The sequence below is a fragment of the Scyliorhinus canicula genome, chromosome 6 (genome assembly GCF_902713615.1).
Source record: "Scyliorhinus canicula chromosome 6, sScyCan1.1, whole genome shotgun sequence".
Taxonomy (NCBI): Eukaryota; Metazoa; Chordata; class Chondrichthyes; order Carcharhiniformes; family Scyliorhinidae; genus Scyliorhinus; species Scyliorhinus canicula.
In genome coordinates, this window is record NC_052151.1 from 61,758,768 (window position 1) to 61,771,716 (window position 12,949).

Genomic DNA, 12,949 nt, shown 5'->3' on the forward strand with positions numbered 1-12,949 from the left:
AAGGTGGTGAATACCATACCTGCACAGCAAGGTCAGTAAATAAATGAGCCAAGACGGACAGTAATTTTCCAGTGCTCCTGTGAGTTGCCATGGAAATTGTTAGGTAGTGTAGGAGCAGCTCTGAGTAGGTAGTCAGCATGGGAAGGAGTCTCACAATGTAGCGGCAGCTTTGATTGAACAGCTAAGGAAAGAAACAAACACTCAGACTGGAATTCCCACAAATCAGTTTCTCGCAGAACAGGAGCTGTGCTTTGCTAAAATTAGATGCAATTGGAAAATAAATTGAATCACTTTTTTCTTCGTAAAATTAAAAGCTGACCAAAGCAATAATGAAAATGCAGCACTCTGCACCTGCCATTGTGTTGGCCTGTTCGAGCACAGTGGAAGCTTGTCAGGTCAGGATGCCGAACCTGTCACTAACACTGTAAAGTGCTTCAGTTATTGTCAGCCCTAAGTTTGCCGATCAAAACTAACACCTCCTAAAGGGATGGGTGATCCTTTAGTTTCCTTTCTGCTTGCTTATTGCTTGGAATTTTCAAACTTCTGCTGAGTCGACAGTAAAGTTTCAATCTAAAGTGTATTCTACCAAATTGTTTTTACTAACTTTCTACAATGAACAAAGTGTTATGTGCAGCAAGGCAAAAACAAGAGAGTTGCTCTCTTTGAAAACATTACTGCAATAGCAGTAGGTTTTCAAAGCTGGTCGTGAAAGATGTTTCAAAAATGAAATAAGGTGTGGGGGTGGGGGGGGGGGGGGGGGGGGTTAAAATCAGATTACAAGACATGCACATAATGCAAGCTTAGGGACCACTCAGCTGTCTGCAAAAATAACTAAATCATACCAATGTTATATTGTGCAAACAGCAGTAGGCTCTCTTCCCCGCACTCCGCCCGCCCCCCCCCCCCCCAATAAAACGTGCGCAGCACAAACCTGATTAAAGTTTAAATATACTTAAAGGCACATTCTTCTATTTCATCTGAGTGCATACACATGTTGGATGGGATAGTTTAATACAACACAAACCTGGTACTGTGCGAGTGTGCACTTCTGACGAGTGTCCATTACTTTTTCCAGAAGATCAGAGACAACAGCAATAACTTTCTGCAGATTTAAAGAAGTGATGTCGCTTGCCAACTGCTGCCCCAAATATTTACTCAGGTATCCAGACTGAACTTTGTGCACCGTCTCCTCATCCTCGCTGCTTTCATTTCCTACAGCCGATTAAAACATCAGTATGAATATACAGTGACTATTTTCTGGTAACTAGCAACAGATCGCTCCATCTATTTTTCATGAATATGTCACAAAAATTGTGCTTAAATCCAACAACACAGAATACACTGGTTATTTAAAGCTATGACATTATCATCAAGACACGAGGGTAAATTTGAACCTGCTTCAATTTCAAAACTAAAAACAAAGTGATGTGGGTTCAGTTGTTAGTGATTATTCCGAATCATCGCTACAGCACAGGAGGCCATTTGGCCCATCGAGTCTGCAGTGACGCTCTGAAAGAGCACCCCACCTACGCCCCCGCCCCCACCCCATCCTCATAACCCCACTTAACCTTTGGGACACTACGGTGCAGTTTCAGAGTGACCAATCCACCTAACCTGCACATCTTTGGACTGTGGAAGGAAACCGGAGCACCCGAAGGAAACCCATGCAGACACAGGGAGAAAGGGCAAACTCTACAGACAGTGACCAGAGGTCGGAATTGAACTCGGGTCCCTGTGAGGCAGCGGTGCTAATCACCGTGCCACTCTTATGCGGCTGTTGGAGGTCACTACTCACCACCTATGTGATTCAAAAGTGCCAATTCCCACTTTTGAACGGACATCTTAACAACAAGGACTCAGACATCAGACTCCTATTCATAGACTACAGCTCCGCCTTCTGACTACAGCTCCGCTTCAACACCATAATCCCAGCCAAGCTCATTTCAAAGCTCCAAAACCTAGGACTTGGCTCCTCACTCTGCAACTGGATCCTCGACTTTCTAACCCACAGACCACAATCAGCAGGAATAAACAACACCCCCACCTCCACAATAGTACTCAATCCCGGGGCCCTGCAAGGCTGCGTACTTAGCCCCCTACTCTACTCCTTGTACACACACGACTGTGTGGCAAAATTTGGTTCCAACTCCATCTACAATTTCCTGACGATACGACCATAGTGGCCGGATCTTAAATAAAGACAAGTCAGAATACAGGAGGGAGATCGAGAAACTAATGGAGTTGTGCAACGACAACAATCTCTCCCTCAATGCCAGCAAAACTAAAGAGCTGGTCATTGACTTTAGAAAGCTGTACTGTACACACCAGTCAGTATCTACAGAGCCGATGCAGAGATGGTTAGCAGTTTCAAGTTCCATGGGGTACACATCTCCAAAAATCTGTCCTAGTCCACCCACATCAACACTACCACCAAGAAAGCACAATAGCGCCTATACTTCTTCAGGAAACTAAGGAAATTTGGCATGTCCACATTAACCCGTACCAACTTTTACGGATGCACCATAGAAAGCATCCTATCGGGCTGCATCACAGCCTGGTATGGCAACTGCTTCGCCCAAGACCACAAGAAACGTCAGAGAGTCGTGAACACAGCCCAGTCCATCACAGGAACCTGCCTCCCAATCATCTACACCTCCTGCTGCCTGGGGAAAGCGGGCAGCATAATTAAAGACCCCTCCCACCCAGCTTACTCACTCTTCCAACTTCTTTCATCAGGCAGGAGATACAAAAGTCTGAGAACACGCACAAACAGACTCAAAAACAGCTTCTTCCCCACTGTCACCAGACTCCTAAATGACCCTCTTATGGACTGACCTCATTAACGCTACACCCATGTATGCTTCACCCGATGCCAGTGTTATGTAGTTACATTGTGTTGCCCTATTATGTATTTTCTTTTATTTCCTTTTCTTTTCATGTACTTAATGATCTGTTGAGCTGCTCGCAGAAAAATACTTTTCATTACATCTTGGTACACGTGAAAATAAACAAATAATATTAAAATAACCCAACATCGCAGGCAGAAAAGCAGCCCCCCATTGCAAGGTGATAGGTCTCTGTGGCCCATCCCTTATCGCCTTTGGTGATTAGCCACCTTCTTGAATCACAGTAGACCATATGATGTAGGTACACCAGCAGTGCGGTTAGGAAGGGAGTTCCAAGATTTTGAACCAGTGTTCCAGTAAATTACTTTACCTCTTCCAAGTCTGATAGTATTCGTTCATGATTCCCTCCCCTCTATTACCCACTCCCCTTATTGCTTTTAATAAAAAGTCAAGACACAGCTGTGAACTAACAGAGAACACAAACACCTACCGTTGATTTTTGCTTGTTCCTTTTCATTCTCCTGTTTCTGCCTCTTTATGACAGCCTGAACAGCGCAAAGCACTGTATTAATTGCTGGCTCCACTTGCAGGGAGAAGTCCACTAGAGAACTCACACTGGAATCTAGTGTTCAAGGAACACAAATAGCAATAGTTCATTCACAATGAATTGCATGGCCAATTTTCATCCTGTTAATTAGAACCAAAAAGATGCTGTACTTTCATACATTTCATTCTTACCGTCAAATGTCAGATTCAGTAGCTCTTGCTCCCAAGTTGTAAATTCAGTCATTGCGCAACCGACCTCCTCTTTAATATATTCTAGGCTCCTGAACAGTGCTGGGCAGTACGATGCATTCCCAGAAGCAGACGCAGGAGCAGCAAACATGGCCTGTACATCTTGCAACTGAACCATGGTCCTGCTCAAACAACCAATCCCTGTTGAGCAGGTCTCAAAACATGTCCTGACAAAAGAGACAAAAAAACCTTATGTTTCCATGAGGAAAATGTTTAACTAAGCCAGAAACCTTGCATCATTGCACAATTTTCTCTCGCCTGCATTAGAACAGGGGTCGCACATCGGAACTATTTAATTGGCTATAAAGTGCTTTGGAATGTCCCAAGATCATTCAAAGCACTACCAAACTAAGCCCTTTTGATTGAAGTTAAAAATAAAACTAGAGTATATTGCTTTGCCAACAGTTTAGTGGGTTTACGCAATGAGCAACAGGGCCATACATATTCGTCATGCCTGGATTCATTATCTAATATAGGGAGGCAAATGGGCACTTATTCTTTATCACCATCGACCGACTCCAAGCGAGGTCAATATTCTCTTTTACCATACTGAAAGCAGGAGGAGCCCATTCATATTTCGCTGGCCCATTATGGAGAACCTCTTGGTTCCTACTTAGCATCTGCCCCAGATGGAATGGATTAGCCTTGGAACATTAGTGTTAATCATCTCAGGCACAAGGCATTAATGTAGGGATTCTTTAGAAACTACAGAGAGTCGTGAACACAGCCTAATCCATCACACAAACCCGCCTCCCATTTATTGACCTTGTCTACAACTCTTGCTGCCTTGGAAAGCAGGCAGCATAATTAAACACCCCCCTGCCACCCGGGTTATTCTCTCTTCCAACCCCTTTCATTGGGCAGAAGATACAAAAGTTTGAGAACATGCACCATGCTCCAATAGGTTCGAAACAGCTTTTTCCTCGCTGTTACCAGACTCCTGAATGACCCTCTAATGGATTGAACGGATTTCTTCACACTTCTACTCTACCATGCAGCACTGTACCTGTAGCACTACACTCTGAATGCTTCCCCCAATATCCATGTATTTACATTTTGTATTTATTGCATGTCCTATGTTTTTCATGTATGGTACGTTTGCCTGGACTGTACACGGAACAATACTTTTCACTGTACCTCGGTACACGTGACAATAAATCTAAATCTGATGATTGCATGGCATTTACTTCCATTTGCAATTCCTCAGATATTCCAACAGTCCATTGTCAACTGCAACAAAAGTAGAGTGATAAGTGACAATAACATTCATTTTTTAAAAATAAACTTATACCCAATTCATTTTTTCCAATTAAGGGGCAATTTAACTCCCCATGAAGTTCAATGGCATTACCATCAGTGAATGCCCCACTATCAACTTCTTTGGGGTTACCATTGACTGGAAACTACTAGACCAGATATACAAATGTTGTGGCTACAAGGGGTGGTAGTGTGGCACAGTGGCTAGCACTGCTGCCTCACAGCGTCAGGGACCAGGGTTCAATTATGACCTTGGGTGAACGTCTGTGTGGAGTTTGCACATTCTTCTCATGTCTGCATGGATTTCCTCCGGGTGCTCTAGTTTCTCTCCACAGTCGTAAGATGTGCAGGTTAGGTGTAGTTATGGGGTTACAGTGATAGGGTGGGTGCATGGCCTAGGTACAGTGCTTTTTAGAGGGTTGGTGCAGACTCGATGGGCCAAATGGCCTTCTTCTACACTGCAGGGATTCTATTAATCCAAGATCAGGTCAGACTTTGTAAATTCTGCAGTAATTCACCTCCTGACTCCCCAGAGTCTGACCACTAGGCACAAGTCAGGAGTGTGATGGAATTCTCTCTACTTGCCTGGAGCTCTGGATGTGCAGCTCCAACAACACAAGAAGCTCAACACCACCCGAGCCAAAGCAACCAGTTTGATTGGTATCCCATTCACACCCTTAAACATTCAGTCCTTCCATCACCAGCACATTGTGGTTGCAGTTTACATCATCTACAAGATGTACTGTCACAATTCGCTACCACCCAGAAGTGGTGCATCAAGCACATCGGAACACCATGACCCGCAAGTTTCTGGAGTCCTGTCACCCTGACTTGGAACTATACTGTCATTCAGCCACCATTGCTGCTTGGTGCTCTTTCCCCAACAAAACGGAGGATGTATTTGTAACCGCATGAACTGCAGCAATTCAAGAAAGCAGCAAGCACCACCATATTGAAGAGCAATTAGGAATGGGGAACGTCTAAGGAACAAAACGAAGCCAGAAGGAAAAGAAAAGACTTGCATTTCGATATTATCTTTCATGACCAACAGACATCACAAACTGCTTTACAGCCAATTAAGTACTTTTGAAGGATGGTCATTGTAACGTGGACAAAGTAGGAGCCACCTGTGCCACGGCATACTGCAATCTAATGAAGGCCAGTTAATATATTTTACGGTGGTAACTGAGAGACAGGTATTGGCCGGGCCACTGGGGATAACTCACCTATTTTTCTTCAAAATAGTGCAAAGGAATTTTTTTTGCATCTACCAGAGGACAGATGGGGCCTCGGTTTAATTTCTCATCCAAAAGACATGTTCGACACTCCCACGGTACTGCACTGCAATGTCAGCCTCCATTCGGTGCTCAAGTCCCTGTAGTGGCACTTGAACCCAAAATGTTCCGACTCCCGAGAGGAGTGTGTTACCAGCTGAGCTGCAGCTTACTGGACATTGTACATCTGAAGTACTGTGTTACCAATGCCCTTTTTTTTTTATAAATGGAAACACTTACCATGAATACAGCAAGATTTTGCTGGTTTGGTGACTCATTTCATCTAGATTGGCCTTCACTGCTTTAACCTCCTTCAACATGTTTACAACTTGCTGAGTCACTTGTTGCCATGCTGGATCTCCTTGCCGCATCTTACAAGCACTGGGCAGGTAATCTTCAACCAAGGGTGTGGGGAACCCAAAATGCACCTGGACAAAATCCTCAGATAAAGAGGCAGCAGCCATTTCCACAGTTCCCGAGTCCTCTTTGGTGTCCATCTGCTCAGTATTGGTCAGTTTGCCCTGTTCCTCACCAAGGGTTTCAGATGGCTTATCTTTTGGACAACACTGCAAAAACCATAAAAGTTGCTCCAAGGCTATTATAAACTTCATAGACAAGGTCCGCAGTTGGGCCATCCAGAGTTTGACGCCATCTTGAGGTGGAAGAGCCACATCATGATCCTTGAAACCTGCCAGCCTTTTCTGAATCTCATCCAGACTTTTAATCAGATGTCTTAACATAGATAAACAGAAGAAGGGATTCAGCATACGATTCAATAAGCAGTTTGACAATCAATGCAATTTTTATTAACTAACTTTCTTCCCCAGGGAAGTTATATCTGGGGGCTACATTAAAAAAAAGGCTCAATTGGAAGATTAATTTTTTTAATTGGACATTTACATTTAACATAAAACATTTTGAAATGTGAAGTCACATAACATACCTCAAACTGACCCACTGTTCAGTTATTCCAGTCAGGCACTGCCTTTGATTGATCAGTAGTTTCAGCAGGTGAGCTGTAAACCCTCGACAACGTTCAACATTACCAAGACCAAGTTCCTACAAATGCCAAACAAACGTCATTTAAACAAAGACGGAAATTTCCCAAATGGGGAAATCTCTCGGCAATGAACGGCAAACAAATTGAATAATATACCAAAGACTAATACTAAATCATCAAGCTTGTTCCATTGTCAAGGCAAATCTGATCATTTCAGTATTTTTCTACCATTAGCCACTACCAGTGATTACTTGTTGAGGTGGCAATTTATTCAAGTCGTATGAGGAATGGTTGAGGACTCTGGGTCTGTACTCATTGGAGTTTAGAAGGATGAGGGGGGGGAATTGTATTTAAACTTACAGGATACTGCGAGGCCTGGATAGAGTAGACATGGAAAGGATGTTTTCACTTGTAGGAAAAACTAGAAGCAGAGGATACAATCTCAGACTAAAGGGATGATCTTTCAAACAGATGAGGAGGAATTTCTCCAGCCAGAGGTTGGTGAATCTGTGGAAGTCTTTGCCACAGAAGGCTGAGTGTCTTTAAGACAGAGATAGATAGGTTCTAGATTAATAAGGGTAAGGGGATCGGGGGTTTATGGAGAGAAGGCAGAAGAACAGGGATGAGAAAAAAAGCAGCCATGATTGAATGGCAGAGGGGCCCAATTCTGTTCCTATGTCTTATGGTCAGTTTTAACAAAAACTCATTCCAAGTAAAATTGTGTTTATGGGCAATAATTAAATGCCTAGATTCTGTTGTTCAGCATTTGATTTGCAATCTTCTTGAAACTCATTCCCCAGGATTGAATTTTCAGGTAAACATATGTCACTGTCGGCACCAGAAATCAGTGCCGACTAAGGCACTTAAAATACTATTTCCCCCCAGGTGAAAAACTTCACGCCTTAGACACGAAGCATCCGATTCATCCATCCATGGTTCATCTGAGCACTTTAATGAAGGAGGTGCTGCATGGAAACTGCTCCACAGCACTTGCTCTCATTCAAGCCAGGAGGATGGCAGTGAGGAAACCAGCTCCTAGATTCATGGAAGGGGCCCACAATTGTACACTGGGTACCGTGGAGGAGGGGTGGACAACAATATACCTTTGGACAGGGGGGGGGGGAGAAAGAGACCCTCAAGTAAGTTGAAGATTCCACCTGGGAGACTGTCGCAGCACTGGTCAGTGCCAGCAGCCTGTGACAAAAAAAGAATTACCTACTCTGTTCTGCCAGGATAGGTGCTCCCCATCTCCTCTCCACACTCCACCTTTCAGACGCCCCTTCGATTGTCACCTTGATCTGGCACCTCAGCAGGGTCCCCAGCACCAAACCACCCACAAGCTTCCTCATGTTCCCTGGTACACCATCAGAACCCCTCCCTGCTCAAGCACAGTTCCTACTCATGCTAGGTGTCAAGTTCCGACCTGCCCGGTGCCAGCTCACAATCCCCATTTGTGTTCCTGCAGGAGAAGCTTGCCCAGAACAGACGTGAGCAAGAGAAAACAGGCGGTGGAATGCCCAGAGCCGAGGATCCCGACTCATGGTGAAGAAAGAGCCCTAGATAGAACATAGAACATAGAACAGTACAGCACAGAACAGGCCCTTCGGCCCTCGATGTTGTGCCGAGCAATGATCACCCTACTTAAACCCACGTAACCCGCATACCCGTAACCCAACAATCCCCCCCATTAACCTTACACTACGGGCAATTTAGCATGGCCAATCCACCTAACCCGCACATCTTTGGACTGTGGGAGGAAACCGGAGCACCCGGAGGAAACCCACGCACACACGGGGAGGACGTGCAGACTCCACACAGACAGTGACCCAGCCGGGAATCGAACCTGGGACCCTGGATCTTGTAGGGGAGGAGCAGAAACGGGCCTGTGCTGAGGAACAGTGTCCCACCGCCTACCCTCAACATGACCTCCGAGGGGGACATGGATGAGGCGTCATTACTACCACCTGCACCATTCACCATCGCAGAGATTCACATCTCAGTGGATGACCCCTCATCAGCCAGACTTCTGGGTCACGGTCTGGTGAGAACCACCACTCTGCTTCTGATGCATATCAGGCAAAGGCAGGAATGCCCCAGTGGACTGACAGACAGAAGTCTGTTGGATTCAGCTGTGCCCCAGTCAGGTGGATAAGTTTGCTCCTCAAGCTGCTGGAAATGAAAAGGCAGAGAAGAGGTAAACCAGGAGGAGTTGTCAGCGACACTCCCAAGACCATAAAGCTAAATGGAGGAATCCCAAAGCCTTCAGTCGCAGGAGATGGTGCTGGAAGTGTTTGGCACCCAGGCTAACATTGCAAGGATGATGTCTGCAGTGGAAAGCACCAGGTCAATGACAGCAACTCCAAAGTATGGCTGCGACTCAGATGCCATTCAGAGAATAGCGGGCCTCAAAAGTCTCACAAGAGGCTTCTGGAGCTCACTCCAGCTGGCCCATGGAGTTACCCAGGGGCCCACAAGTACCTGGAGGGAGGAGGATCCATTAGAGCATATCCCAGGGCCTTCCACCCAGGAGACCCTGGGAGTGCCCAGCCAATCTAAATTCCCCCCCCTTCCCGAGACCTGTGCAACCCGTACGCAGCAGGCAAATAGTGACACGGCAACGGAGGACATCCACCTGGGCATATCCGGCAATTCGTCGTGGAATGCAGCAGGCCACCTCCACTTCCGGATATATATCCTGGGAACCCAGACATAGCGGGAGGGTTCGCTAGTGTAAGAAACAGCGTGGGCACGGGTGAAGTGATGCACAGGTAGTTGGGGGGCATTAACACTCGTCACCGAATTGAATAGCATTGTTCATCACCATCTCAACCCATCACATTTTTAAGCCTCCTCCCAGTAGCATAGCGCCCCATCACAAGATGGTTGTTCTCACTGGCTCTCAATGTCTGCCATATGGTTAAGCCCACTCAGTGCTAATGTTTCAACCGCAGCGATAGGACTCAGGCATGACGGAGTGAAACCTAGACCCTGACTCCAATCGCCCTCTAGAACTAAGGGACAAAGAAACGTAGCGCAGAACCTCACTCAGATAAACTGGAGAGTCAGCCGACATTCAAGGACTCTCCTACCCCAGCACCCTTATAATAAAGATCTCAGCAATGGGACTACCGGTGGGGTAACATAGGGCAGTGTCTTTCAAACCCAGGGTCGTGCCCCGTGGGTGGGTCACGGGGCCATGCGTCAGCGGTGCTCCCAATTGCGGGAGGTAGTGCCCAGCGATTGGGCAGCAATTGAAAATGCCAGACGCAACCAGCTTTCAGAATGCTGCCGTTCCGTGCATACGTGCCCACTCAGCAGTGCACAGGCCCTGAGCCCAGTAGGGCAGACCGCCTCCTCCTGACGTCAGCGCACTGACCCAGGAGCAGATATCAAAATTTAAATTGCTGAAGTCTTCCTGCCTGGAGCAGTGGCAGAGAAGAGGTCATGCTCCCCGTACACTGACATCACGTGCTCTGGGTGTGAGAGAGATTCCTCCATTTTTTAGCTGCTAGCAGTGACCCAGGACCTCGCCTCCAACTCATGAAGAAGCAGGAACAATGCAGCTGCAGCATAAAGATGACTGAAGTATGGATTTAATTGTGGTACTGCAAGTCAGGATTCAAAGTTGTGTGTCATATGCAGGGAAGCACTGGCAAATGAAAGTTTAAAACCCTCAAAACTTCAAAGACATTCGAAGACTACACATGGCGAGTTTGAAGATAAACCTCAATGTTTTTCAACGGATGCAGTGAGAACTGAAATCATCAGCTGAAGGAGGCAACGTAACATTGAATGACAAAGCCAATATGAGATCATGAGGACCAAGCTAGCTCACCTGGCACATTAAAATAAGTGAAAATGGTGGGTCGAGAAGTTTGAGTGACCTGGGTCGCGAAGGATGGCCGGTTGGTAAAAATGGGTCCCCGACAAAAAAAACTTTGAAAAACACTGATGTGGAGGGGATGATGCGCACAAGGTGGCTCCCGCTAGAGTACTGTACTTTTGTCCCTTTCTCTCAATATCAGAGGGTATTTTCTTTTGAAAACCCACATAATTAATAGAATAAGGTTCCTGTACGATTGAAATGCCCAGCAAAGTCAGGGGAAAAGAAAGTGGACAGCAGAGATGCGTAGACATAGGCCTCTCAAGAGTTTATCGACAGGTAAAATGACAGAGTAGCCTCTGGGGCTCCGGCTACTCCACTAAAGTCAAGATGTTTGAGTATCTTGGCAAAGGAATTTGATAAACACTGGCAGATAAGTTGGAGGACCTCTGGAAATCAGTAGAAATGGCTCCCATCCGAGCGGCTCCAGAGGAGACCAATTAAGCCCATCAAGCCACGCATATGGAAGTGGCCTTTGAGCCACAGTAATCGGATTGCCTCACAGGAATTGGAGATGTCTTCGGTGACCAAAGTGAACAAGCCATTGAAGGCCAAATTTGAATCGTGGGGCTGCCAGAGGGGATGGAAGGTCCAACGCCCACTGGAAATGTTCGGCAAGACGGTGGGGGGAGGGAGAATGATGGATTCACATCCCCTCCTCCGTTGGACCGAGCCCACTGTATACTCTGGCAGAGGCCTTGTCCTGAGGATCCACGGCATGCGATAACAGTGAAGGTCCATAGCTTCAAAGAGAAAGAGCGGGTTCGGAGATGGGTAAAGGAACATCGAAACTTTAAACAGGAAGGCCACACCATCAGGTTCTACCAAGGTGCGGGAGCGGAGCTGGCCAAGAAGTGGGCTGTGTTCAATAGAGCCACGGTCGCTCTGTATAAAAGTGGAGTCCGGTTCAGTGTGGTCTACCTGGCTTGGCTTAGAGTGACTATTTATTTGATGCACCAGGAAAGATGTAGTCTTTTGTTAAAAAGCACAGGTTGGATGCGGTGTGATTGGGTTTTTGGGTATTGGGGAATGGCATGTTGAATTGTTGGGGTTTCATGTTTGCTCTTTATTTTCTAGTTCTTATTGGAGTTGAATTTTTACAGTTTTTGTTTAGATTTGGGGTTTAGTTCTATGTGGGGTTCTGTTTGGTATGAAAATATATAGCTCCCTTTCAGAGCGCAATGCTTTGTATGTTTTAGTATTTTGTTGTTTGTAACAGCTTTTCTTAATTCTAGTTGGGAGCCTCCCTGCTAATGTAAGAGTTAGCTAACGGGGGTGGTTTTGAAGGATTGGCTGCAGCTCATTTGTAATAGTTTTTTTTTTAAGATAACGAGCTTAGATTTACATTGGAGGTTTGTTAGAAGCAGGTTTTACTTGTTTGCATTGCCTCTATTTGCATATGTTTAGGGGCGTTGTTGTATTCAGTAAATGTAGAGCGTAGCTGCTCACCTTAAGAGTTTACACTCCAAGAGACTCATTTGTGGGTGGGTGGAACAAGTCGTTCACTTGGGTTTTGACGGTCCGGCCAGGAGTGTGGCAATATTAACAAAAGGGGAGACACAGGCACACACTGGATGTTTCTACACCCACCCCCAATTAAAAGATAAGCATTGAAAACCATTGGAGTCAAAGACACGTGCATTGAGATTCCGCCTGCCAACGTTCAAAGAATTCCTGTGACTATCATTACCTTAGCAGGGGTGTGCATCGCTGCCTGGAGGGCAGCACGGCGTGCAAGAGATTGATAGAAAAACTTCTGGCAGCCCTCCCATGCTGTGGAAACTTCAGCAAGCAACCTGCAACATTAACAAACATCAATTCTAGATAGCTCAAACAGTAGCATTTCAATCATTTTAATTAAAATGATTCCTCACAGTTATCAGTCCAAGAGTTA

General features: G+C 45.8%; 1 protein-coding gene across 2 annotated transcripts in view; it reads right to left on the minus strand.

Moving 5' to 3' along the window:
- Positions 1-12,949, minus strand: part of mdn1 (midasin AAA ATPase 1) — a 204,527-nt gene that overhangs the window by 35,873 nt on the left and 155,705 nt on the right. For both annotated transcript variants that reach the window (XM_038799361.1, XM_038799360.1), the window contains exons 77-83: positions 12,746-12,851; positions 7,116-7,231; positions 6,413-6,904; positions 3,585-3,808; positions 3,337-3,468; positions 1,025-1,212; positions 20-181 (exon numbers count right to left, since the gene is read on the minus strand). In XM_038799361.1, coding sequence (XP_038655289.1) covers positions 20-181; positions 1,025-1,212; positions 3,337-3,468; positions 3,585-3,808; positions 6,413-6,904; positions 7,116-7,231; positions 12,746-12,851 — 1,420 coding nt within the window. The remainder of the gene's footprint in view (positions 1-19; positions 182-1,024; positions 1,213-3,336; positions 3,469-3,584; positions 3,809-6,412; positions 6,905-7,115; positions 7,232-12,745; positions 12,852-12,949) is intronic.